Source organism: Limanda limanda, chromosome 1, assembly GCF_963576545.1.
Source record: "Limanda limanda chromosome 1, fLimLim1.1, whole genome shotgun sequence".
NCBI lineage: Eukaryota > Metazoa > Chordata > Actinopteri > Pleuronectiformes > Pleuronectidae > Limanda > Limanda limanda.
This window is the reverse complement of record NC_083636.1, coordinates 8,768,601-8,796,535: the sequence shown is the minus strand read 5'-3', so window position 1 is coordinate 8,796,535 and position 27,935 is coordinate 8,768,601. Positions and strand designations below refer to the sequence as shown.

Sequence of the window (27,935 nt, the reverse complement as noted above, 5' to 3'; positions counted from 1 at the left end):
CTGCCGAAGCCGTGCTGTGATTGGCTGGTTCGAACAGCGCTTCTCACACACATCAGCGGAGAAGTGCATGAATAAAACTCGATCAGGAGGAGCAGCTCAAGTTTTCCTCGAGGAAAAACGGACTCAAACTAACCCAACACTTTCTGCCTGAAGACGTTTACACCTCCAACATTTCCGGTAAGTCACAAACCGATGGTTTTCTTTATGTTCATCTTGATCTCAGAGGGGAAGAAACGGGGAAAGTTTGTCCGGGATAGAGAGAGAGAGAGTGAGAGAGCGGATTCATTCTCCACTAAATCCATGAGGGAGCCTCGTGGAAGCTGGAAACATGGTTCCCAAAGAAAATACACAAAATAGAGCTAAATCTGTGCTTGGAATAAATGTGAAGACAGATTGAAAGTCCCGTCAGATATTGAAAATAGTGAAGACAAGCTACCAGAAGTTTAAACAGAGTGCTGTGTCTAAACTAAAGTATGAGGAAGTTAAGAGTGATATTTTTATTGTTTCTCCCGTCATACATCCATCTCCCTGCCTGTCTGAAGCTACTATCTAGCACCATTCACTGGTCTATGGTTTCATTGACTTGCTTAATTGTTTACTAAACGTTTCACACCTTTTCACGTGTGTCAAGGGTGCAGCTGCAGTTTAAACCAGTGCCTTTACTGGGCAGATTTCACTTTTGCATAGTGACACTTTCATTGACTTTGACGGGTAGAAAGAGAGAATCAAAACCACAGATCCCAGTCAGTGACCCTTAATCAGCAAGTGAGAGTCAATGGGTAAGAGGATCAGTGGTTTTCTGGTGCTGCACATATGACCCTGGGTGCATGGTGGTAGTAATGTGAGGCTGTGGCAGATGATGATGATGACAGAGGGTTACGTGGATATTTGTGTTTGACGTGGCTTCATTGGGAAGAGCAGTGAGGGTTGTGGGTGCAATTCCCCTTTTTGGACAGGCATGTTTCCTGCTCCTGCCCCTATAGTGGCAGGACACACACTCCGGAGGGGCTCATTCTTATGAAGTCCTCCTGTACAGGGGGAACATCCCTGGTTTCCTGTCGGAGGAAGAGAGATGAAGTAAAGGCTCAGCAGGTGCTTCCTGCAGAGAGGGATTTCACCAGGGAATCACCAACCCCACTCTGGTGATGAGGGTTTTATTGTTTTGTTTTTACAATGGCCAGAATTTATCTCTTGACCTTTTGATTCGAGCCTGATAATCAGGAAGGATGCCCATTCTGTTTAACGCATCCAGTATATGCAAGATTGTGAACCAGGCTATTTATAATCAGGTTTATTTATAAAGCACATTTAAGAAGAAGAAGAAGATACACTTTATTAATCCCACAAACATGCAAAGACACACTCATGCATTGGGGAAATTAGTCCTCTGCATTTCACCCATCTGGTGCAGGACACACTGCAGAGCAGAGCAGTGGGCTGCCAGGTACGGCGCCCGGGGAGCAGATGTTGGGGGAGTAAGGTGCCTTGCTCAGGGGCACTAGACAGGGTAGGGAGAAGAGTCCTTTTGAACTTGTCCAGGTTCGTTACACCATCCAGGCAAGTTTCCGCCGAAACTCCGAGGAGACGAACCGTGGAGTCGAACCAGCAACCCCTTCTCTGCCAGTAGTCCAAGTTTTCTGCCACTAGTCCACCGCCTCTCCCCAGCCAGAGTTGTACAAAAACCCTTAAGGCTAGTGTATAAGAAAACTCTTAAAAGCTTGAGAAAACATGTGAGCTTATGTTGCGTGTTACCTTTCCAATGGGATGTGGTTGTAACTCGTGACTTAAAGGAAAACATGTTTATCTTTCACCCTTCACAGGCTGTTCATAATGAACAATCCTATCATTGTGTTGTCCCCCACACTCATTGCTTACAATCAACCTCGCATCCAGTAATTTCCAGCGTCTCTATCCTGGCCTGGAGGACAATTAGCTGATGGGTGGGCTGTGACCCCTCTGGCTTGAGCCACTCCTGTCACTGAGAAATTGAGCTGCATCGTATTACATCACAGTTAGAGTCAGTGTTCAGGTCAACGCATTTCTGGTATCATGGCAACCTTGTCAAGTCCGTTGAAGCTGTTTGTGAATACAAAAACCTGTCCTGTTTCCTGGTGCTACAACACTGAACAGTTCTGTTCCCGCTGTTAATTCTCTTACTCGCCCCAAATGAAATCCTGTTAGTCTGAACTTTCTCTAATCTCAAAGTCACAACAAATCAGCGTAACCTGTTTTCTGACCAGAGCTAAGTGCCCACTGTGAGCCACATTCACCAGTGTTGGATTTTTATCCCTTCTAGTTTTCTTTAGTCTACTGGTTTGATCTCAGAATTAACGGATTGGTAAATATGAGATACATCTACAGATAATTATCAACGGTAATGTTTGCTATCTTAGCCTTTGATAAGAGGAAAGTGTCGTGTTTACAGCTCAACGAGATTCCCCCAAGTGGTCAAATATTTATTTACTGCAATAATATATATATTAAAAAAATGGACGTAGTGAAGTTGATGCGTAAGTTCCTGAAACCGGTATTCCCTCGAATAGCCGACTTCTCACTTGATTTATAATGTCAGTAAACATTTTCCTAAGTTGATTTGGTTCACTGTTGCTGGTTTCACGTTTTCTGCAATACAGGATGATGTCCATTTAGTAAATTATGGTTCCATTTAGAGTTAAATAGACGACGATGGTTGACAGCTAGTATCGTCCAGTGGGGGCATGTCACAGGTGAAGGTGGGCATGCAGTGTCTCTTTACCTCTCAGCTAGGCTCAACCCCCGCTCGTCCAAATATGGTAACCTCTGGTTACGCAAAATGCCAAACTTGAGGTTTCACAGCGTTAGTTCACAAACCAATGGGTGACGTCGCGGTGGGTTTTCCACTTGGGTCAAACGGTCTAAACAGTTGCTAATTGTAGCTATTTAGAGCTACAGTGATTATTTACATAAAGCTAGTGCAGCTCCGTTTGGATATTTTTATTGGACCACATCACAAAAGCAGGAAATAACACGCAGTAATCAACAGAAGCTGTCAGCAGGAGGAAATGTCAAGTGTTGATATAGTGTTTTCCAGTTGAGAATATTGGCCTTGGAACAGAAAAATCTGTTACTGAGAGGGATTGCAGTTACTGAAGCTCTATCTAGTTGCTGTTCCTGCTGATGAACCCCTGTGACTTTCTATTGGAAAAGTTTTCCACCATGGTTCAGACCAACAACAACAAACTTAAAGTGCCAAAGACACCTCATCACTGATGGTACAGTGCGTCACCGTGTGTCAGGCGAAGCTGTCACTGCCCTTAATGAGAACGTGCACACATGAGTGGCAACCTCAATTTCAGTGATCTTCATAATCGCCATCTGCTTGATCTTTGGCATCAGGCCTGGCGTTTTCGGAGTGGCCAAGGCCCTGAAAGAAGTTGAGACACGCTCTCTCTCACACACACACACACACACACACACACACACACACACACACACACACACACACACAGACACACACACACACGACCCTAACCCCCGTCTCATTTTGCTCCTGTAAGCTGCACCCTCATTAAATGAGGGCTAATCCAAGATTTCATTATCATCTCCATTGTGTCCACACACGCAGCATCGCACTCCATATGTCCCCATGTGCATTTTTAACTCATTAAGTCTTCTTTGTCTCATCTGCTGTTAAGTGTGTGTGTGTGTGTGTGTGTGTGTGTGTGTGTGTGTGGAGCTGTTATTGTTTAGGTGGATACATGTAGATCCTGTAAATAGTCACAAAAGTGTTAACGTCATGCTTTATTCATATTGTGGACAGTATCGGTAAAGAAAATCATTTTCTGCAATTAAATATTTAATGTTACTGCAATGTAGAGTTGACTGCCAAATTCAATACTGAGTATTACTTACTACTCAGTCCCTTATTTGAGCTATCGGTCATTTAGCAAAGTAGTAGTATCCTAAATGCTGAAGTCTGACTGGTGAAACTTCTGTAGTTGTCCATTAAACCAGCTCTGGTCGAGCTGCTGGACTCGATGACATGTCGCACTCGCTGAACCAGTTGAACTCAACTTATCCCAGTCATGTGGACTGTTTCTGCAGACCAGCTCATGTCACAGTTTTTTTTTCATAGGATTTGGTACAGTTTCCAGTAACTACCGAGAAGCTGTAAAACAAAAGAGAACAGATATAAAGAAATGGAAAATATATACAATTTAAACTGCATAACAGAATTGCACAGATAGAAAGTGGATCAGTCTGAGCTGAAGCAGGTGCTGTAATGGTGACCTGCACAGGATGGGACTGGTCCTATTATCTATTCATCTATTAATGCTAAAGTTTAAACACGTGAAAACGGCTTTATTCAAACATTGTAGAAATCAACTCCTCATGTGGAGGCTTGTTTATTAAAAGTCTGATTCACATACCTGATAGCAGGGAGAGTAAAATCACAAGTTGTTTATATTCACTGATAGTGTCACATCCTGTCAGCACAGCTCCAGCTCCGTGTTTATTATACCCCTCTGATAAAGTTACAATACAGTGGAAAACAGTGTAGTGTGAAAACCCATCCTGTAAACAGTCTCTTATGGAACTATGTGTTTGTTTCTGTAGGGGCCCGTGTTTCTCCAACCACGTCTTAGCACTGCTGAGGCTGATTAAGGTGAAAGGTGCCCCACTTTTTAAATCCCACCCCCTGCCCCCTGCCCCCTCCCTATCACCTACACAAGTACACTAACCAGGGTTATTATGTGACAAAACAACCTGACTAATTAGGTTGCGCTCCTTGGCCCCTTGACCTTTCTCATCTCTTTGGCCCCTGAAGAGTGGGGAAGGGGCAAAGTGGTTGTTTGGGCCACACAGGCTTATCTGAACTGACCCTGAGAAAACCTGCTACAGGGCCAAGCTGGGGTCGACTGCTTCGACATGGTTTACATCTGTTTGTGGGTTAAAAAAATCCTTCATTATTGGGAAAATCCTGTGAAACCACGTTAATACTTTATTTGACTGATACATTGTGAAGTTCTTGTGAGCTGACTGACTTAATGTCCAATGCCACATGTCATCGGTAAGGATAATAGAATTAAATGATAAAGTTATATGTTGACTGTGAAGAAGAAGCTCAGCTATGCTTCACATACTGTTTTTAAATTTACAGCAGTAGACATTATGTGACACCCTGGAAACTGGGACTTTTGGCAGCTAGACAGATGGCACCTTGGAAACCAAAAGGTCTCTCTAACCGTCAGTTTCCTCCTGTTATGCCTCACTCTGTCAACAGTTATTAGGACCCAGTTCAATAAAGGAGTGAATGAACACATGAAGTGATGCATTATGGGTTGACCATTAGCTGCGAGGTCATTCTAAATTACAGCTGATGTAAGATCAACGGTCAAGTTGTCTTTGTGTGGTCAAGTATTTCAAACGGCCAGTCTGTGGTGCGACTGAAGTAGTGATGTGTGTGTGTGTGTGTGTGTGTGTGTGTGTGTGTGTGTGTGTGTGTGTGTGTGTGTGTGTGTGTGTGTGTGTGTGTGTGTGTGTGTGTGTGTGTGTGTGTGTGTGTGTGTGTGTGTGTGTGTGTGTGTGTGTGTGTGTGTGTGTGTGTGTGTGTGTGTGTGTGTGTGTGTGTGTGTGTGTGTGTGTTCAGCAGAAACATTGGGCATCATGCCAGACCTGCTGCCGCTTAAAGGATGCTGTGTGTGTTGGGCACCGCTGATTGAGTCATGTAGAGTGGAAATTTAGAAAATGGGGATGACGACTGTAAAAATGAGAAATACTTGCTGTTGGTGATGGATCAGGCTTCACAGACACTGCAGCGCCAAGATGGAATACTCGTATGAGAGAACTGGTTTGTTGCAGTTTGTGTAGTGACGTTATGTTTTGTGAAGATATGTTTCCACATGTAGGTCACTGGGACCCAGTAGACTCCAAACAGCTCATGTGATGAGTCACATGAGTACATTAAAGACTCCATTCATCTATGTCGAAACAGCTGATGCTGGATGTGTGGTGAGGAAATGCTTGTCATCGAAAGATAAGATGATCAGAGTCATCGTTCGGATATTCTGTTTTAAAAAGTATTTCTTATATAATTGTTTCTGTAGATGTTGCGTTCGAAACCCGAAGTTTTACATCCTATTTGTTTTTAACTACCAGCGACGACTGGCTTTGTTTGCTCTATGAGAATAAATATGTTATCATAATTATTTCATCTTAATTTCAAAACAAAGACATTATTGTGTCTGACATACTTTGTTGGGCGTAGTTTCCCATTCGAGTGGTGGTTTTTTCGGTCGATCGTCTGACCAGGTTCTCATTTGTCGGACGCCCACTGGTGTTACATTCATTATGAGAAAGGCGCTGAATAAATAATCAGGATACCAGGATTAATCCATTCTTATTGACGTTGGGAGGGACAGACCTGTCAAATGGGGGATGTTTCCCAAATAAACAGCCTATATTTTATCATGCTCTAACAGTTGAGATAAAGGTGGGAAGTCGTTGTGCCCAACGTGTTGTGGGTAAATACATGGCTGATTGTATCTTCTGTTTGTTGGAAGTCTCGACTTGAAGGACGATCTTGTTTGGCATCTCACGTGCGAGAGGTCTTTATCCGTAGACACCCATGGGCTCTTTTTACCGACCTGGAATCAGCCTCCATCGGTTCCTCTCTTCATCACGGTTATGGAAAGCTGGGCGGGAGGCCTGATCCTGAGTCAGCACCGAGGGGCTTTCAGATCCCAGAGCTGACCTGGTGGTGTGTAGTGAGCCGTGGATTAGCATCAACAAATCAAAATGGGATTGGCAGGTGGGTCCCACCCATTCAAGCCTTTAAGATGGGCTTTACTCCCACTGTCTCACCTCTAAGGACAGACCTCTCCAACAAGGACAACCGGATGGAGGCCAAGAAATGTTTTAATCCTTTTTAAATGAGTGGTAGTCTTTTTTTTCCCATGGAAACCCTTGAAGAACAAGCTTGTTCAGGCCCACAGAGCACTGAACTGCTTTAGAAAGTAAAGGTTTATTATCACGCGGAGCTCACTTGTTCAGCCGCCTATTGAAGTATATTTACTTTTTACATTCTCCCACCACTGAATGAATTTCCCTGGCGGCACAGTGCAGCCAGGCCCCATCTGTAACAAAAAGGGGGAGGCCAGGCTCTAAATGAAACGCTCCTCCGACAGGGTAATTAAGACCAGACACAAAGGGCTCAGCAGGAAGGAGTTTAATAGAGGAGGAGTTGGTATTCCCTCGGGAGAGGCCGCGTCCAGCAGAACCGCTTTGGACTGCAGGGAGCTGGAAGGGCACAGGAGGTTCACTGGCCCTCGGAGCTGGCCCACGGCCACTTCACATCACGGGTACTGGGGACACAAACACAAAAGATGTTACTCACCCATTTCTGCCTGCTCATGTTATCAAATTCAATCACCAAAAATAGAGCCTTGCTCTTTTTCACATCAAAACACACATTTGGGGACCTTCAGGTGTAAAATATAATGTTTAAGAACGAAGCGGTGCATTTAATTGTTGACCAGTATTGATCTGAACGGCCACATTAAAACATGGGTGGAAAAGCCTGCCATCAAAGAGAGGGTGTGACTCCTTCAACCTAAGGTGATAATGGCACACTTAAAAAAAATAAACTTCAAAAACCATTCACGGCTTTGTACAAATGAAAAGTAAAAGGAGTAGCTGAGGGTTAAAGAGAGAGAGAGAGCTTGAGAGCCAAGTTCCCTCTCATCTCCTGTAGTCGTCCAAAAAGTGCCGGACTGTTTGTTTCAGGGGGCTTCACAAATTGCCGGACGCAGTTCTCCCCAGGCATCGCTTGATTATCCAAAAAAAGCACTTCAACTGACACCCAGAGGCTCCGTCATGTGCAGTTTGATGAACAGTGCTGCCAATGATTTTCACTTTTGGAAGATGATTCAGTGATAGAATTGGGCTGAAGCAGAGCCAATGTATGAGAACCACTGAAAAACATGTGCAGTAGAAACGTTGGTTGCTGCACAACAGAGGAGGGAAAGCTGTGTGGAACACATGCTGTCTTTATCATGTGCTCCAGTTGCTCTAACCTTCAGGGAAATTAATAATGAAATAAAACAATTCTTCTGGCGATTCCCACAAGGTAAAAAAAAACACAGAACCAACGAGCTCCCAAAAACTTTATTTGAATGCCGTTTGCTCTGTTTCTATTCACTCCACATACATGTGCCATGTAGCGGAAAATCCAAGTGACATCACCGCTTCAACCTTCTACTTTTAACTCATTACATAATGTGTTCTCATTTCATTTTTGCACTTATGCACGGGTGCTTGCATGTCCTGCTGGAGCGCTGCCGGCTGCATGGGTGCACCACATGCACGGCAGTGTGTTGTGATGACGACTTGTTGTGGAGGTGGATGCGCTCAGCTGTCTGGAATAGCCCTGATCCTCTTATATGATTACTGGCCGGGACGAGAGATGGAGAGAGAAGCGACCTGCATGGGGAACACACACGGACAGATGTCTCACCCCCACCCTCAAAACACACACACAGCATCTATGTTTGGTCCGGACAACAGGGAAGTTCGGACTAGATCCCTTTCCTTTTAATAGGGTAAAAGTAAATTATACACCTCATATGTGAAATTCCACTCATTTGTTTGGCACCATTTCCTGGCAGGAAGTAGATTATTTGTTGAGCCCTATGCAGAGGAAAAAAAGGAGCAAAGTTGACTTAATTAGCTGTCACAGTTTGTTTATATCTATCCCTATGAGTAAGTATAATGTTCTATTAAAAGATGCGTTTCAAATGATATATATCTTTGTGGGTACACAAAGTCCAATCAACAGTCATCACATCATAACATCTCTGCCTGCACGCGGACGAGCGTCCCCACGGGCCAAACACCACATGTTTTTTAAATTATTTTGAATTTCAGCTGCGACCACTGTCACACTCGGTGTTACACAACACACAACAAGGGACCGGTTCAGACTGCATCTAACACTGCGATGTTCCTTTTTAAATATTGCACAGGAAATGCCATCTGAGGTTAAAGTGATTGGGTCCACTGAGTCTGGAAATAGCAGTTCTCCCGAGGGGATATAACCCGAAACAAAGCCTTTATGTTACTCACGACAAGAAATACAGGTTAGGTAACGCAAACATGAGCAGGGTCTTTTGTGTCCCGGGTTTCAGTGCCTCATTAGCTCCGTTAATCCGTATTGGGGCTTTAGAAATATAGGAATGGCACACGTGCACCTGAGCAAAAGCTAAGGCTTGGGCAATGTTGAGTTCTGTAATTTGTTTTGGAATGTTCCAAATTCGCACACTGCTCTGGTTGTTGAAATGCCTCAAAATTACATTGTTCTCTTCATGTACAATTTGTACCTCACGAGCTTCGACGATGCAAGATGATCCGCAAAGAGGCTCAGCTGCATATTTGGCCCCTGAGAGCATGTTCTCAAGTCTTCTGGGCGGAAATCTGATTTACTGAAAGAACGGAAGAACATGCAAGTTACAGACGGACGTTAGAATAGTGCCGGCATTGTCGGACATTTTTCCTCTCCTTGACCCATGGGGAATTTGCGTGGTCGCAGTCAGTGTCGCAGTGTCGTGCCGTGAACTTTCCTACAAACCACTCCCAAGTTCACAACGACTGTAAGACATGTTTTGTCCTCGCCTCTGTTTTTGGCTGCGATTCTCTCCCCCTCCTCCGTGTTTGACATTTGACTTTGTATGAAAGCCTTTGGTCCCTGTAGGGAGTCTGTTCTCTCCAGGGTCTGCCGGGGCCCCAGATGCACACAACTGGAGTCCAGAGCCAAAGATTTGCCCTTTTGTCCCGTGTTGCCGAGTGGGACTCTTGACGAACGCCTACACGCTGAAAAGAAACTTGATTGTTCCTCTCTTCTAAAACCCTAAATGTCCTCATTCTGTTGGAGGTTCTGCTCTTTCAGCTTTGTAACCTTGAGGACTTTTCCAAACAATACTTGCAAAAAAACTTCAATGACCCTGAATTCTTTTCAGACTTGATCAAGACCGATCAAGCTTGAGCTAGAAAGTTCTCGAGGTAATCCATCATCTGTCCTTTACAAATCAAGAGTTATTCTCCAGAATTTCAGATCCGATTTCTTAAAACTGACAGAAATTTCATCAAGAAGCATGTTGTGGTTTCATTGGTTTGAGTTTGAATTATAGTCTTCAACCAAACATCGGTTCAGTGAAGATTTCAGTCTAATTTCAGTATTTTACTCCCTTTTGTCTTTCTCAGTCTCCCGTCTTATGCGTAAATCTTTACCTCACAACCCTTTTAATTGTATTTTGCATTCTCTAATTCTGGAAACACACTTTGTAAGTGTTGAGTGATGGATGTACCAAAGATGCTGGGGGTCAACTTGCCTTGTGTGAATAGCACATCTCAGTCAAACGACGCTGTTGTTCAGATAACAGAGATGGTTGAAACAGCTGTGGAAAGCCAACATCTGTGCATGTGGCTCAGCGGCATGACGTCATGTGTTCTGTTGTTTGTTACTTGGACTTTGCTCGCTCAAAGTAATTCCCTCTCTACGTGCACGCCCCGGCCAAATCTTTCACAACAAGCTAAACTTGACAACTTCACAAAAACGCATCAAAGTACAAAGCCGTTGTTTTTCCTGCTTCCTACCCCAAACATTCTGCTGAGTATAGGTTCAAGGGGTGTTGTGGTGAGCGTTGGAGGGAGGTGGGGGGTTGAAAACAAAGTGGAGGTACCCCCAACCCTCCACCTCATCTCCTACATCCATCCCATCCCATTCCGTTTCATTGCATCCTGATTGGGGAGTTCCTGGTTTGTTCTCTGGATATGGAGATGAGAAGAAGTGTGTTTGTGTGTGTGTGTGTGTGTGTGTGTGTGTTTGTGTGTGTGTGTGTGCGTGGTGGGGAGGGTGGCAAGCTAAAAAAACAATGGAGGCTTTGTGAGAGGGTACCGCTGTGACAGAATTGTTGAGGGGGAAGCAGGAGGGGCGGGGGGGTCGGCAGAGCTTAGCGAAGCGTAGCCACTTCATTAGTCAGGACTCTCCTTCTGCACCTCCTCCTCCTGCTCCCTCCCTCCTCCCTCCTCCCTGTCATTCTCTCGCTGCCTCTCCCTCCACCGCTCACTCGTGGAACCACAGAGGCAGGAGCCGCTCTGGCTGGACAGTGCTGAAGAGCAGCGTGAAGTGTGGGGGGGGGTTTCGGGCTTACCAGTGGCCAGGATGCGCTCTTGAGGCTGATCCCAGTTGTTTGCCGCCGTTCCCATGCTCTCTACCGCACTGTTTCTGTCCCGAGGTGAGTCCTCTCCTGTTGTCACACCCCCCCCCCCCCCCCCCCCCCCCGTCCCCCCGTCCCATCCCTGGCCGCTGACTCGGCATCTTCTCCCATCACAGCTGCAGGTCTGGTGTCAGATGACTGGACACGGCTCTCTGGAGGATGTGATTTTTCTCTTTTTGTGTGTGTGTGTGGTTCTGAGGGTGGTTGTGGATCAGAATGCTTCTCTCTCTCTGTGTGTTGACATCAGTGGAAACCACCAGAACATTTCTACAGCAGTGCAGAAGTTTCCCCCTCCGACCCACCGGGGCTCAGCACTGATGTTTTGTGTGAGGTGTGTCTGAGGGGGGATTGGGGGCGGGGGTCTCCAGCGGCAGACTATTGCCTCAGCTGTGTTGAGCAAATGATCAGTGTTATTAGGATCTAGGCGCTTGTGATTACTTTCTCTCCCCCCACCCGCCGCCTCTCTTTGTCAAACGCACACCCTCGGGGACAGTTGAGCGTCGTGGGTAATCCTTCACATCCTGTGTGGGGAAGGCCAGCGAGCAGCACTCACACTAACCTCATCACTTCCTTGTGAGAAAGTCTGATTTACTCAAACTCACTCTGTCCAGTAAAAACAAAATTCTCCCTTATTCTTTTTTTTTACCCAGGAGGCTGTTTGATACATCCTGTGTGCCTGTTCGCAGCTTATATCCTGTTTAACAGACCTTCATTCATTACATGGTATTCAAAACCCTGCAAAATTTGAATTTTATTACTTTTAAATTTGATTACATGCTCATGACACAGTAAATTTGACAAAAACGGAAGTGACTGACTTCTGAGCTGGAATGGGAAGCTTTTTTTTAAGGAGAATCAGTGTGACAGTAATAAAAAAATATATTAGATTTGGAATAGAAGAGACACATGAAATTCGTTTAGAGACTGATGAGATAATCAGGGTTGAATGAGGCTTAAAAGTCAGTGTGTGGAGCCAGTTAATCTTGCGGGTCATTCTCTTGCCTTTGTCATGACCCGAGTCAGGAGGCTCCGGTGTGCGGCTGGATGGGGAACCGAATTGGTTGTATTTGAATTATTGATTATTTATATAGCCAATTCTATCATTTTGGCTCTTACTATATTAGATGTTGAATCTGTCAATTTAATGTTATTGCAGCTGAGTTTTCACTCAATAAATTTGTCTGAATTTTGTATTGGGATGGTCTTTTTCTTATTCTGGGGGAGGTGCCTACCAGGTCTCTGCCTTAGCATTTAAAAATTGGTCAGAAGGAGATGTATATTATATATTCATCAACCTCACAAGGGATGCAGCCCATTAGGCAGCATCATTTACAGCAAAATATACCACAATGGGGAATAAAAGACAATGAAATGTGCTCTATGCATGATATTCCCTGCGTTTGCTTTGTCTTACTTCCGCTGTCCAGTCTGCGTGTTGAGTGACAATCTAGACCTTTTGAAAGTTGAATCTAACTTTAATCTTAACTAGTCTGCTTCTGTCCAGGTTCAGAAATGTTTCCTACCAGCACCACGAAAGCTTGACAACTAAACTATATCTAGTTAGTTGAGTCTTTTTCTGGTTCTAAAATGAGTCATGAACTGTAACTATTTCATGGCGAGCTGCAGCTTATTTGTTTGACCATTGTGTCTGTGGAGGTTGTCGTTGTTATCTCCATGGTGATGATACGACTCACAGTAGTCACCAGTCCCAGGAGAGAAGAGATTCTCGAGGCTTGTAACTACTCTGTTTTCCCCCGCTGAGTCATTATGAGTTCCTTCCAAAATTGTAATTGATTATCTCATGAACCGTATCAAGTCATCTATTTGATACAATTTCAACAAAGTGCCTGTTCAGCCTGTTACATAATCAGATATCATGTGCAACTTGTATTCAGAAACTCCTCTCTTGTCCCTCCACAGGATGAAGAAGTGAATCAGTCATCGCAGTCATGGCTGTCCAGACCGGCATCCAGGTGAGTTCATCCCTGTCTGCGCTGCACAAGGTGCACTGTGATTGGTCGAGGAGGCAGATGTACTCAATCAGGTTAGAGATCAATGTGGCCAAATCAGTGTTTGGTTCGCAGATGTTGTTTTTCATGATTCATGACAACGTTTAGATTTCATCCCCCTTTGCACGTTCACACCCATGTTGTGGATTTGAGGCATGTGCAGCTGGATGTCATCACAAAGTTAGAAATCTCTACATCCCATCAGGGCTGAACCTGACTTCAAGTCCTCATTACAGCGCCCTCTTCAGGTCAGTCAGCACCATTCTTAGTGTGCAAGCAATAAATCATCTGAACGGCCTGTGTGCCAATTTGAAGAAAAACTTCCCCGACATTCCCAGAGTTATTCGGATTAAATAAAGAACCACAGACATGTGTCTCACACTGGGCAGCTGGGCCGGGCCCACCTGTGTTTCAGCACGCCGCCTCGCTATTGTTGTGCGTGTCTGACGTTCCGCTGCCGAGACCCTGAGGAGTTCCTCCTCTCCACATGTTTTTAGGGGGAGAGAGTGGAATGTGCAACACTCTCTTTCCTCCCCGTCCCCACCCAGCAACGGAGTGCGAGCCATCCCCAACATCCAGAACAACAAACGTATTGCGTTGCAGATTTGTCACATGGCAGAACATGCTTTTCCTCTGTCATCTGGTTTGGATGATCCTGCCCCCCCACCCACCCTTCAGGGAGACTGTGGATATGCAAAATATGTATCTCAGGGCCGTGCAAGTAGCATGTGGCAGGAAACCTGTCAGAATGATGCCGATGAGTCGTCGAGGTTGTGAAGACACTCCACCGGAGTTGTTGATGGACTGTGAAACGTCAGAAGCATCAGATAAGTCTGTGCTTTGTCTAAAGTTGTACTTTTATAAATGGAAAAACCTTTCATTTTTCCCCGATATTGGGGAGTAAAGTATTTCTATTATTGTCTCATCAGTAGATGTATAAAGTTCTATGTTTAAAAATAATTGAAATTATTCCTAAATAGCCATAAAAACCCTTATGTCAAAGAAATGTAATTGATGCTTGATAACATAAACTTTATTAGAAATTAAACTATTAATAAAAAGCAGATAAAACCAAATATATTTTGAATTAAGAAAATAAACATTATTTTTATTTAAAATGTCAAAATAACTTCTAATCTTTTCTGCATTGTATATACTGTAAAATATACATTTTCATTTTTGCAAAAATAAATGCTTAAAGTCTCATTGGACAATAAATCAGGCTTTCTCTAATGCAACTAACTCATATTTATTCAAAGCACAGACAACACAATACAAAATCTAGTTTGGTATTGTGTGTTATCGAAAGTCTCCCTGTGAGGATATTGATCCTGTAGATCTGAACTGTAGTGACGCTGCTGTGACTTCCACTGCTCCGCTCAGAGCTTCGCTGCCCATGTAGAGCACAGTCACATCCAATAAACTGGTCCCACTCCCAACGCTCTGTTCAGCCATGTTGAAAACCAAGGCCCTCAGGGAAGTGTAAGTGGCATATGTGCACTTTTTTTTAGTAATGCAACACAACCATTATGAAGTGTGATGTCTGATGGTTTCACGTTCCTCAGATGTCTGAACACATTTCAGAGATCTGCAGGTGCTCTAGATGCTGTGGAGATAACGTATAGAAATCAAAAACCGGTGGTCTTGTCAGGGTCGTGCATGTGTAATGTAAGTCTGTGGAATGTCTGGACCAAGCGTTGATTCTCTGTAACATAGTTTACATTTGATCTGGTTAGTTTTGGTTTCACATTGTAATAGAGGGAGTGGAATAAAGGATTTTGTCTGAGACTTCAAACTATCCTTCAAACTCGACAGCTCTGTTTATCTACAGTGAGGCTTTGGCTTCTTTTTCCTCTTCTTCTGTTTACGTCTCAACTTCCTGGAATTGGTCAAGAAGTCCTGAACTATCTAAAGATAATTTGATCTGGACTGAGACCGCCTCTTTGGGTCAGACTGAATCCATTGGTCAGGGAGACATTTCACAACTGTTAATTTGGTCTAACCTGAAAAGTCTGAAGGTCTGAATCAAACCAACAAGGTAGGTGGGAAAGTGCCTGAGATGTGTGCAGGGGCTAGGGAGGCGTTGTTGCCTGCTTGTGGAGCATCTTCATGTTTAAGTCCAAACTTGCATATCACTGTGCAGAAGATATGTTCAGGGTCTCTTTTGCACTGAAGAGAAGAACTGGACAGAACGGAGCACAACCATCTCCAGAGAGACCCACAGGAAGACAATAGCAATCACACACACACACACATTGATTTACAAGTGATGTCTTGGTGGAGCAGTGCTCCCACCGTCCATCAGCACATTCTTCATCAATGCCCAGGCGACATGAGGATCACGGAGGAGCTCTGTTAGCCTTTGAATAGAGAGATGTGACCGTGTTAGTTCAGCCTGACCAAAACCAAACAGCCCCCGACTCAGTGATGATCCTCAAGGGTCAAAGGTCGAGAGACAGAGCATGGGAAGGTTTCAAAAAACTGGATGGCTCAAGAAATTTGAAAGATGGTTCCTTTTTAAAATGTAATGAAGAAGCCGTCTGGGAAAGCTTGAGATGTAACACTTGACAAAGCTTTTGTGTTTTTCCACTTCTCAGGCTTGTTTACAGGCTTCATATACATGAATTACTGACGTGGTGTGAAAAAAGGCTTCATGACAATGGGAACAAACTATAGTCATGAGGAAATGCTTGTATAATGGGGGGAAATCTTGAAATAATCAGTTGACATAATTGTCACACGAAAAGGTGATGATGAGACAAGAAAAGGAAAATACAGATGAAAGTCTTTTTCCTTTTATTTCTATTTCTGTGTGTATCCACTTCTCCTCGTGACCTTCCTGCCATTGACTATTGTTCCAGGGGACTTTGGCCTCCCTTCGTGATAAGTGGCTCGTGTTAAGAGCATCAGATCCGAGTGGTTTAAAAAATCTCAGTTTCTCCGCTGGATTACCTCTGGACATTCCGGCTCCCAGCGAGGACAGAGGTGGTGTAAGAAAAGGGAGATTAAGTGCGAACGCCCCACTCTACTCGGGTCAATGCAGAATTTAGTTTACATCATTAGCGTGCTGTGTAAAACACTGAACGCTCTCTGTAAACCTGGGTTTCAGTCAGGTGACACAGTAGGAGGTGGGATTAACCGCCCCCCCCGGCGCTCCGTCAGTCCGTCCTGGTCTCTAATCGCAGCGGTGTCTTTTACGTAACTTGTGAACGTTGCACTACGCTGCCTTATTTTCTAATTAGCCGGATAACGAGAAAGGGAACATATGTCGTGGAGCGCCCGAGCACTGCAGGCCGCCGCCCCTCTGAACCGGGTTATATAAAAATATACACTGGTGTGTTGTTGGATCGTCTCTTTTGATGTGAGATGATCTTTTTTCAGTTCAGAAGATCAGGTGCTTCTTTTTCTTTTTTTTTTAACCACTGTTTACCACTTCTGTGTGTGTGTGTGTGTGTGTGTGTGTGTGTGTGTGTGTGTGTGTGTGTGTGTGTGTGTGTGTGTGTGTGTGTGTGTGTGTGTGTGTGTGTGTGTGTGTGTGTGTGTGTGTGTGTGTGTGTGTGTGTGTGTGTGTGTGTGTGTGTGTGTGTGTGTGTGTGTGTGTGTGTGTGTGTGTGTGTGTGTGTGTGTGTGTGTGTGTGTGTGTGTGTCTCTGTGTGTGTGTGTCTCTGTGTGTGTGTGTGTGTTCCCCAGTCTCACATCTGATGTGGTCCATTGTGGGACTTGCGAGAGCGATGACGTCTTCTCTGATGTCTGCTCTGAGTGTTTGTTTGCGTTGACCCTACTGTAAGCACTTGAGGGCTGCTGGTGTCACCGACAATGAATTTGTTGAATCACAACAACAAGTCAAAGTTTCTTAAGAGTTGTGCGCTAAAGGCGCACTCCACCGATTACTACTCTGAATGTCGTCTTTTGTGGTTGTGGAGGCAGGTTTTCCAAAGTGAGCAAAACTTGACCCATATGAGGAATGAAAAATGTAAAGTTTCTGTATTGCTTTGAATTATAGGAGTAAATATTTCCAGATACCGATGTATGGTGGATTTTGAAGACGTCATCAATCCTTTATTTCAGAATTCACATGATTGGGGTTTTATGTTTTACAGTTTAACCAAAAACCTTTGAATTACTATGAGTAAAAAGAAAACGCAAACTTCAATAGAGAAAAATAAATGCACATTTTTTTAAGACCTGATCGTTGTAAACATCTAAAAAGAAATAATAATAATGCTACACTACAGTTTATTATGGACAAACTATCATTACAGCATTTCCAACTGCCAAAGCATTTTTTCTGCATTGTTGATTCTATACAATAAGTTTTCATATCCGTAAACATAAACACTGAAACCAATAAGTCTGAGAAAGGCTCATGGGACGATTTTTATCAGCTCAGCGATCAAGCTCAACGTGTTTTGTGAAAAACTACTATTGAATTCTTTGACTCTTTGCTTAAAAATATATATTTTCATATGTCACATTTTATTATTAGTTTTAATAATCTTTTTAAAGTGGCAGGTTTTAGGTTGAAGGTTAAAAGTCACGGCCAAATAATCGGAAAAAATTAAGACTCACTGTCACTTATTTTATCATCATAAACTTGTTTACTTAGCTTTTTGTAGCTATAATTCCTTAACCCCACCACCACCACTGTGTGAGCACAGCCAAACAGTCTGATATCACATATCACACACACACACACACACACACACACACACACACACACACACACACACACACACACACACACACACACACACACTCTGCTGTTGGGGCAGCCTGGAGCAGCAGTACATCACTGTACAAACGGCCCCTTTGATGACTTTCTATGAAGTTTCCTGTTTGTACGCAGAAGCATTATGATGAATTTCCAGTCCTCTGAGACTCGGCCTTGTCCAAAGCACAATACACCCAACATCGCCTCTCAGCACAGCGGAAGCAGAGTCCTTTCATTTATTGCTCGATGACATGTGACGGACACAAAGATTAAAGCCTGTATCTTAAACAGATGTTAACAAACTGGAACGGGCGTGTGTGTGTGGGGGGGGGGGGGGGTCATAAGGGAGTTATGTAATGTCTGGACGCGTCGTCGTGCACATCTGCTGCTGGTTTCTAGATAACTCCTCCTGCTGTCTGGGAACAATTAGAACAAAAAGTTGAAAATACAACAACAACGCCACCAGATGCTTATGTTTTTCTGTATCTGTTTAGATGTTTGAGAGACACCAGTTTGGCTCACTTTAAATCCAGATTAAGATGCCTCACATTAAGAGTTTGCCATTAATATGTAATTTACCCCTGAAAGTATATCTAACTTCATAATAATGTGATTTACGTACATTGTGGCTGTCAAACCAAAAAACAGGCAAGCTACACCGGATTATTTTGTCTCCTCGAGCTAAAAGACTTGGTGAATAGTCAGTGGAGACAGTGCAGAGCTCTGAGAGAGAGAGGAGAGACAGGAAGGAAGTGTGTGTGTGTGACAGTAGAGATGGATATGATGGGACATCGTGGTCGAGAGCCAGGATCAGCGGCTCGCTCCAGGCTCCGGGCCCCGACTGTGGAGCAGCGCTGGACACGTGAGCAGTCGAGTGCACCGGCGCTGAACTGACTCTGTTTTCATTGGATTTGAAGCAAAAGACAAGAAACGTAGTAGTGCACTTTGGGGACACGGCTGAGTGTGTGTGTGTGGAATTGAAATGTAGTAAAGTACAGTGGTTACCTGGAAGTGGGTGAGCTCCAGCTGAGTGTAGAGGGGAAGTGTGCTGCCACTGCAGACCTGATACTTCCTCCGTGCATGGATGGGTCGTATCTCCCGCAGTGTGAGGCTGAATGGGAACTAGAGTATGATAATGCTTGATGTGTTGGCCTATAGAGAGCGGGCTCAGCAGAAACTGCTAACCTATATTCAGGGTTAGAGTCAATCCATAGTGGGTTCACTCTGAAATACATTCTATAGGTTTTTCCCTCCCCTGTAGTTAGAGTCCTCACACACAGAATCAGGCTGATCTCCCAACTCCTCACTTAAGGGATCGTTTTCATCATGTTGGAAAAACAAAAGCAAACCCGAGTCCAAAAGCAACTTTTACAATCCCTAGCACCGTGAATGAGGGAGTCCCTTATCCAGTGGATCCTAAACTAGGGGACGTCGGGAACGTTGTTTCTCTAAAAAATGGCGGGCATTGAATCCTCCTTCCTCTTCCTCTCCTCTCCAGGTGTGGTTCGGCGAGAAGTTTGACGCCCCCTTGCTGAGCCCCCGGAGCCCTCGCAGCCCGTTGACCCAGCGGCATGGCCCCGGCCTCACGGACGTCTTCCAGTATGACCAGTGGCTGGCGGTGCGGCACGAGGCCAACCTGGTGCCCATGCAGGAGGATCTGGCCATCTGGCTCAGCGGCATGCTGGGTAAGTGCTGCGGACCACCTGAGATAATTTCGGGGGTTGTTGGGCAAATAGTCGTTTAAAGACACTTGATGTACGTTGCTCTTCTGTGGCTGTAAGAACCAAAACATCATGGGATACCAAACCTATGAATCCACACTAGACATCTGCATGCTAAGAGTTTCCCCCTCGAGGCGAGGAAAATAGCACAGCACAATCGACATGGTTCTCCCATGTAATTGGATTTGGATGCTGCTGTTTCCAGCCGGATGTCAGCGAACCACATAAACAGGAGGGGGTGGGGGGGCGAAACCCCTCATTTCATCTGCCTCTGCCATTATACTCCCATCTTTTGTCCCATGTGACACAATGGAGCCGTGAGGAAATCGAAGCTGACTCTATTGTCGAACTTCTGAAACTGTTCTTGTACAAAGCGCGACGTTTAGTTTTTCCCTCACGAGGAATGTGGGCAGGTAGCGAAACGCTCGACGTGTAATTGGCCGTGACCGCGATGACCTGCATCCCACGTTCGGAGACGTGTTGACGGATCTGATCCTCGGTCCTCTGGGTCCCGAGTGCCGCAGAAACGGGTGGCGCGCCGCGGGTCGAGTTTCAGGCCTCGGGGCTCGGCCCGTTGTTGTGCAGGGAAATAAACTTCTGTGGAGCGATCTCGGTCGCTTAGAGTTATGGCCGTGGTGGAATTTTTGTTCCCAGCGTGAATCAAGTCAGACCCAGTGGCCTTTGTTGAATTCCCTATGGGCGGTGATTTACAATAAGGGGTCGTGGGAGCGCCTTGAGTCCTTGAGGAGTTCGTAGCAAAGCGGAGTCTTTTACTCCCTCTAGTCCTACAACAAAAGACACTGTAGTATTTTAAAGAACAGCTAAAAGAGTGAAGAAGAATGTTGTTTATCTCCCCCTAGGAGATTGTGTTCTCTTTGGCCTTTCGGTCTGTCTGTTATTTAGCAGTTTAACACTAAGACTACCTGACTGATTACCGCGATGGTTGTTGGAAGCATGTGGTATGGGTCAGTGGAGAACCCATGGTGCTGATCCATAGCATCTTTTCTCATGGATCGAGATGAGAAAAGCAGAGATATGCTCTCTTCTGACTGCTTGTTCTAGCTGCATTCATTTCATGTCATTTCAAACAGTACATATCTCCATTCTTATAAAGTGCATATGCAGTTGATGTCAAACTTGGGCTGCGCTCTACACTGTTCTCTCATCTTTTTCTCCAGGGGAGGAGGTGCGAGCAGAGTTTTTCATGGAGGAGCTGAACAACGGCGTGAAGCTGTGCCAGCTGATCGGCGTGCTGCAGACCAAGATCGCCCAGAGCTGCCCCTCCGCGCTCGGCAAGGTGAGTCAGACGCCAGCGATGAGAATAGCTCGGACACTCGGTCCAAAGGGCAGGTTTCATGCTCGCACGTGGGGGGGAACGTTTGGGATGAAAGAGAGCGAGGGAGAGCGAGAGAGAGAGAGAGCTGTGCAGGTGAGAGTGTGGACGAATCCCTGCTTGAATTAAGGATTGCAGATGTTTTCTGTAAAATCATTGGTGTTATTTGTTCAAATAAGACATGAGAGTACAGCACACATCTGGCTTGACATCTGTCAGCAAAGGTGACTCATCGAAATCCAGACAGAAATGGTAGCAAGAAGCAGTGACAACCTGAAACTAAATTATCACTTAATGAAACTAAATGATAAATCCACTACTCTATAGACTGTGTCTGCACATTAACTCAGTTTAAGGACTAGAATTTTTATAGTTTTTATATTTTGTATGTATTTTTTTAATATATATATATATATATATTGTTTTGTGTTCTTTTATTGTACTTTTTTCTGATTGTTTCATTGTATCACTCAACATGGTCGGGTTTTACTAAGACTTACTAATTTTGCTCAGTAAAATACTTAATAAAGGCACAATGGAAATACAGTTTATTTCTCTCGCTCTTATTGTTACGACAGTAATAGTTCATGATGTGTGTGTTTCTCCTGACAGCTGTTCCCCACGAGGAAGGTGGCGTGTAAGCGCGATGCCTCCCCGGGTTCCTTCTTCGCCCGCGACAACACGGCCAACTTCCTGGCCTGGTGTCGACACATCGGAGTGGAGGAGACGTACCTGTTCGAGTCCGAGGGCCTCGGTGAGCACGGCAGCATGAAGAGCTATATAAAAAATTTTTTAAATGAGAGTTTACCTTCCACCTAAGATGTTCAAATCGAACACTTCATGTACAGAACAGCAGCTTTAAGCAACGTTATTCAACTACTCCACCTCAAAATAACAGATTCATGATCATTGTGACTTGTTAATAATGGTGCCTCTGTCATTCTCACTCCGTGCGCCTAACTTTTATGTAACTTTGGGCAGTGCTCTTAAAACTCACAAAAAAAAAACATTTTAAACAAAGAAACATGCGGCACTGCTACTTTCTGATTGATGTTACATCACAGCTCTCATGGTGCCATGAATCTCTGCTGCTCAAGAACAAGAACCCACAGAAACTTGTTAAAGCTCCACATCTGGTTATGATTAAATGACAATCCTACCTTTTTTAATTAGCAGATAAAAAAATCTTAAATTCAGTTTACTAGAGCAAGCAGAAATTAAACAATCTCACTTTAATTGCCTGGTGAATCTTTTATTCCATGAATATAAAATGCGGCCACGTGTCCAAATCAGTGTCTTGCACCTGTCATGTCATGCTTTTGAAATCCCCCAAAAAATGGAAAATGGAATCATGATGAGTTTTCCTGCACTGGCCACTGTCACATTACTGAATACCTTTTTAGTACCAATAGGAAAAAACACTCTTAAGCTTTTATGACTGTACCAAGTGTCAGTCAAAAATGTTTCAACCCAGTAAGTAAAAGTTGTGTCCTGCGGCTTAGCTCAATCTGAAGGAATGCTGCACATTTTTACTGCAGGTCTGTACACAACACCCAGGGCATATCTATCTAAACTGTAGGATGATCTGAGGGTGAGACAGACGAGACGTCGGCTCTAAGCTGCTAATAACTCAGCAGAGCTGAATCCGTAGATTAATCCCGACTTGATAATGGTTTAATCGGATCTGTTGTGGGTAGAATCCCTTTGAGTTCTCTGTATGGGGGGGGATCACTTCATTACTACTAATGGCTCTGCAAGAAAAAAAACAGACTTGGAAAGAAAGCCTTTACGTCTGTGGATTAGAGATCAGCACCAGAGCTGATACACAACAGAATGTCCTGTTCTCGTATATGTTTGTTTAATGTATATAAGTTGAGTGGTTTTAAAGTTGCACTGCCCCCCCCCCCCCCCCCACACACACAGCTCTGTTCTATCCTGCGTGAATCATCCAAACTCTCCTCGGGGAATAATTAACTTTATCTTGTGTGCTCAGAATGTCCCAGTGTTAATTTTTTTAATTTATTCAACACGTGTTCCACCTCATCTAAAAGCTGAATCTCTCTTCTGCCTCAGTGCTGCACAAGGAGCCGCGGCAGGTGTGCCTCTGTCTGCTGGAGATCGGCCGCATCGTCTCCAAGTGAGTCTGCCAACGCACAGGAAGGTTTTTGAAATAATAACAGCAGAGACCTCAGTGTTAACATTGCATTTAAACTCCCGTGCTCCTCAGGTACGGCGTGGAGCCCCCGGTGCTCGTCAAGCTGGAGAAGGAGATCGAGCTGGAGGAGACGCTGCTGCGGACGGAGGAGCCCCCCCCGGCCGTCAAGACCTTCAGCGTGTGCTGCCAGCACGGCGGCCTCTACCAGCCCGGAGTGAGTTCTCACTGTGGACTTGAACTTGTGAACAGGAAATGAGCTCCAGCAGGTTTAAAAGAAAACCGAATATGAGAGCACCTGGAGGCAGGAAGTGAGCGCAGACACATGTCATGTTCAGGCACGGCCTCAGTGTAGGTGAGGCTGTTAGACCCCGTCTGAACACACGTGCTTAAGCTGTGAACTCGTGATCGGATCTCTCAGGGCGGATGTTAAAACCATAAAAAACAATGACCCCCCTCCCCCCCCTCGCCATCACCTCACATGCAAAGGCAGCTGATCACGTTGGCGTCACGTAGGTGCTGCATGTGTGACCCAGTTGAGGCCGAGCCAAGATGGCGGCAGCAGGCAGCGTTTCCTGCCGCTTCGCTGCCGCCCCACAGGGTACGTGACGCACCGCGGCAGCCGACCACGTGAAGCTAACGTGTGACTCGCTGCCGCACTTGACCTCCGGGCCGCGGATACGCCGCTCATCACTCAGCCGTAAGCGTGCGGCGCCGTGAACCGAGTGAAACGGAGCATCTCTGCGACCGACGTGTGGTTTGAACACTTTCTAAACTCAAACTGATGTGGTTGGGGGGGGGGGGGCAGGGTATGTGGGTTAGTCCCTCGTCCTGGTCAGTGGGTAAAACGTGGCTCACGCTCCGTCAGGGGGGTTTATTCCCCGAGGAGACAGCTGGGCTAAAAATAACTGCCCTCACTGAAGCGGAAGGCGATTTGAGTAAAAGCAAACTCGTATATTTGTTCACAAACGTATTTGCATTTTAACACGTAAGCAGCTTATACAACAAATGCTGTTAATATCAGTTATTTTTAGTCCCGTGTGACCTCATCACCCTGTCAGTTGCGTTCCGTTTTGGGGAGAGAAGACGAGTCCAGCTGCCTGACTCAGTGGGTGTAATTACATTAAAGCTCACGTACACAACAGCAGGCGCTCTGTCCCCGAGTGCCGGGCCTTGTTCTCCAGTCATCTGAGGTGACTTATATAAAACGTTGGCGTCTTTAATCACGGTCGTGTGCAAAAGGGAAAACAGCCAGAGGACGGAGATGACGCCTTTTAAGATAGTCAGATGTTTGTGGTCGTGATCATTATGGCTGCCAGTGAGTTAATGAATGAGCTCTGATGTGGCGTCCTTACGGGTTTCTGTTTGTGCCTTGTAGGAGCACGGCATGGACGACCCGCCCTGCAACTGCTCCAACAGGGTTTCTATTGAGTACCTGTCTGAGGGACGCTACAGACTGGGGGACAAGACCATCTTTATCAGGGTGAGAGCTACACACACACACACACACACACACACACACACACACACACATATACACATAGAGAGAGAGATGGACAAACAAAAGTAAGTGGAAGTAAAAAGTACAAATAAATAGACAGAAATATACGCTTGTAAAAATACCACATTCACTTTTCTACTCGAGTAAAAGTAATTAAACGTTTGCTTTTGAATATACTATAAGTACTTGCAGAGAGTTGTCTATTACCTTATGCAAACATCCACAACATCCTTATGGCCGAGTCTTGGCGGTGGCGTCTCAGCTGCTGCAGGCGAGCTTTGCTTTCAGAAAAGTCAGTGCACATTCATGTGTTCTGGGTGCGTAACTTTGACGACAGGGCTGATGGGAGGGGCTGGGATGTGTCAGTTTCATATTTTAATATATTTATTTTTAGCAGGCTTAACTTCTCCAGGGATTACCAACCCCAGCTTTAATTGCAGTGACACTGTGAATGTGCTTCACTACATTTTGACCCTCGTCTGATATTGAATTTTAATTTCCATTCAATATCTATTTTACGAATAAGAGAGGGAATCTCCCCCTGGTTGTCAAAGAGGATGCACAAATCCCAGAACTTGACAATTGAATGACAAGCTGGACTGAACCCATATTAACTTTAAAAACCTACAGATAATGTTTAAAATACGGAAAAAAGTATAACATCAGTATCGTTGCGTCTGATGGATTTGGCCGTGGTACATGCACGAGTGTTGGTGCAGCGTAGTGTGTACGGCTATAAATACTGTTTATATCCTATTAAAGTGCGTAGTAGGAGTCTCACTGTCAACACAGGCTCCTGTGTGTGTGTGTGTGTGTGTGTGTGTGTGTGTGTGTGTGTGTGTGTGTGTGTGTGTGTGTGTGTGTGTGTGTGTGTGTGTGTGTGTGTGTGTGTGTGTGTGTGTGTGTGTGTGTGTGTGTGTGTGTGTGTGTGTGTGTGTGTGTGTGTGTGTGTGTGTGTGTGTGTGTGTGTGTGTGTCAGTGAGAGAGAAATCTGGCAGAGACGTCTTCCATGACTTTACCCGCAGCTGTGATTGGACACATGTAAGCTTGTTACCCAATCGTGGCTCATGGAGTCGGACGATGACATCATGATTAGTCGTCCGCTGGAACAGGCCTCAGGAGAGAAGGGGCTCTTTTGCAGCTCTGCACAGAAAATTTAGAGCGTGTCAAAGGATGTGTTCGCATAGATTTGTCAAGACTTGTGGCGAAAGTTCCCTCATTGGATGATGTGTTCTTCCTCCTCAGATGCTTCATGGTAAACATGTGATGGTGCGTGTGGGCGGCGGCTGGGACACGCTGCGTGGCTTCCTGACCAAGTACGACCCTCTGCGAGTGCTGCAGTTCACCACTCTGGAGCAGAAGATCCTGGCTTTTCAGAAAGGCCCCCCCGGACTGGGAGGTCACCACGGCAACGCAGCTCCCCCTCCTCCACCCCCTGACATGGACCCCCTCGCCGCCGTCAACGACCTCATCTCGTCCTCCTCCTCGTCCTCCTCCACATCCTCCTCTTCCTCCTCCTCTGGCTCGGCCTGTAAGCAGACGCCTGCGGGTCAGGTGGGTCGGCTCCACGCCGCCTCTCCGGCCTGCACGCCCACGCTGCCCAGGAAAGGTGCTGGGACGGCGGCCAAGAAGAACCTCCAGATGACGCCTTCCTCCCCGAGGAAGCCCACCCAGCTGCCCCTGCCCATCGCCTCTAAAGGCTCCTCCTCTTTGCCCTCCACGCCTGTGGGGAGCTCCTCCAAACTGCCTCCCAGTTCGGGGTGTACGGGAGCGCACGTCCGCCGCAGAGCTCTGACTCCAACATCAGCTCCATCATCTGTTGCCACTGGTCCAACTCCCGCCTCCAAGCTGAAGCTCAGACCGTCGCCACGCGGTACTGCCGCCGCTCAGCCCCGGAGCCCCGTCTGCCCGGAGCCGTCCTCCAAACTCCCCAAACCCTCCAGCCCCTGCGCCTCACCCACCGCCACTGTGCCTCGCCCTGTCACTGCACCAGCACGGGCACCCACCCCTAAAGATGGCCGCCCCCCAACGGGCGCCAGCCAGCGCTCTCGCCTTGCACAGCGCCGCCCCGGCTCCCCGGCCTCACGCCTCCGACTAGAGGCAGCCAGGCGAGCGCGGACCGCCACGCGAGTTGCATCTGCAGCGAGCTCCAGAGCGGCGACGCCACAGTCCAACACGCCCTCCAGCTCCCGGGCAGCCTCCCCGGCGCTGCCCAAACCCACCAGCTCCCTGCCAAAGGACAAAGAGGCCAAAGCCAAGGGGCCGGCCCCCCCAAAGGCTGCCGCCCCTCCACGAGGTACCGCTGCTGTCCCCGGGCGGGTCCCAGGGGGCGCCACCGGTCCCTTTCCCTCCAGCAAAGCAAATCAGAAAACACCAGCCACAGCTCAGACAGCTGTCAGAAAACAAGCCGCCGCCACGACTAACCCCACCCACACAAAGTCAACTCTAAAACCCGAACCTCCTACAGGACGAGCCGTGGTTCCGCCGAAATCCACCCCCAACGTGAGAGTGGCCAAGGTCGAGCCTGGCGTCGGCACCAAGACGCCACAGTGCAAGGCCAAGAGGGACGAGCCTTATTTTGAAATGAATAATAGGAGGCGGCAGAGGACGTGAGACGGCGTCCTGGGAAAGACTTTGCCAAAACCACAAGGCTGCTGCCACGGCTCCTCCTCACAAACCAGCACTTGGTGGAGCTCAGACTCTTCGAGCAAACAGATAAATTAACGTTTGTCAATAACTGTCGTTACAAAGCTTATCTCTTTACAGTTTTAGTCTGCAAATTAACTTTTGTTGTTTGATGATTCTTCGGTGTTATTTAATAGTCTTTTATTTTTCTAATCCAAAAGGGTCAAAGATGTCACGTGTTTGTTTCTGGTGACGAATTAACTGTCTTTTCTTTCTTTTCTGTCTTTTCTGTCTTTTCTTTCTTTTCTTTTCTTTCTTTTTTGTGATCCCGATAAAACACGACAACTTGCACAATGTTTACATTTCCACCTGCGTTACACACGTACAGCCGTTACATTTTAATTGTGTGACTTTTAAACAACAACAGACGTTTCTAGTATATTCACCTCAGCGTTTTTTATCCAGCGCGGCCACAGGACACAGCCATGACGCACTTAGGTGAACCTTTTATTGCCGTGTTTTCTCCATGTTACCAAACTTGTTGTTTTTTGTGACACAACTGGAACACAAATCATTCTTTTCCCCTCTCCAGTGAGAACAGGCTTTCCACTGGTGTGGGGGGGGGGGGGGG

General features: G+C 45.9%; 1 protein-coding gene across 2 annotated transcripts; it reads left to right on the top strand.

The window, feature by feature from the left end:
- The first annotated feature begins 69 nt into the window (after positions 1–69).
- Positions 70–27,935, top strand: gas2l3 (growth arrest-specific 2 like 3). 2 transcript variants are annotated; one of them, XM_061069899.1, is made up of 9 exons: positions 70–177; positions 13,173–13,225; positions 19,471–19,657; positions 20,872–20,990; positions 21,639–21,780; positions 23,100–23,163; positions 23,254–23,395; positions 24,557–24,661; positions 25,925–27,935. In XM_061069899.1, the coding sequence occupies exons 2-9, from the start codon at positions 13,202–13,204 to the stop codon at positions 27,290–27,292; spliced, it is 2,151 nt and encodes a 716-aa protein (XP_060925882.1). In that variant the 5' UTR covers positions 70–177; positions 13,173–13,201; the 3' UTR covers positions 27,293–27,935. The 2 variants fall into 2 exon arrangements, with proteins under 2 accessions (XP_060925882.1, XP_060925891.1); XM_061069908.1 differs by lacking the exon at positions 70–177 and adding an exon at positions 11,202–11,270.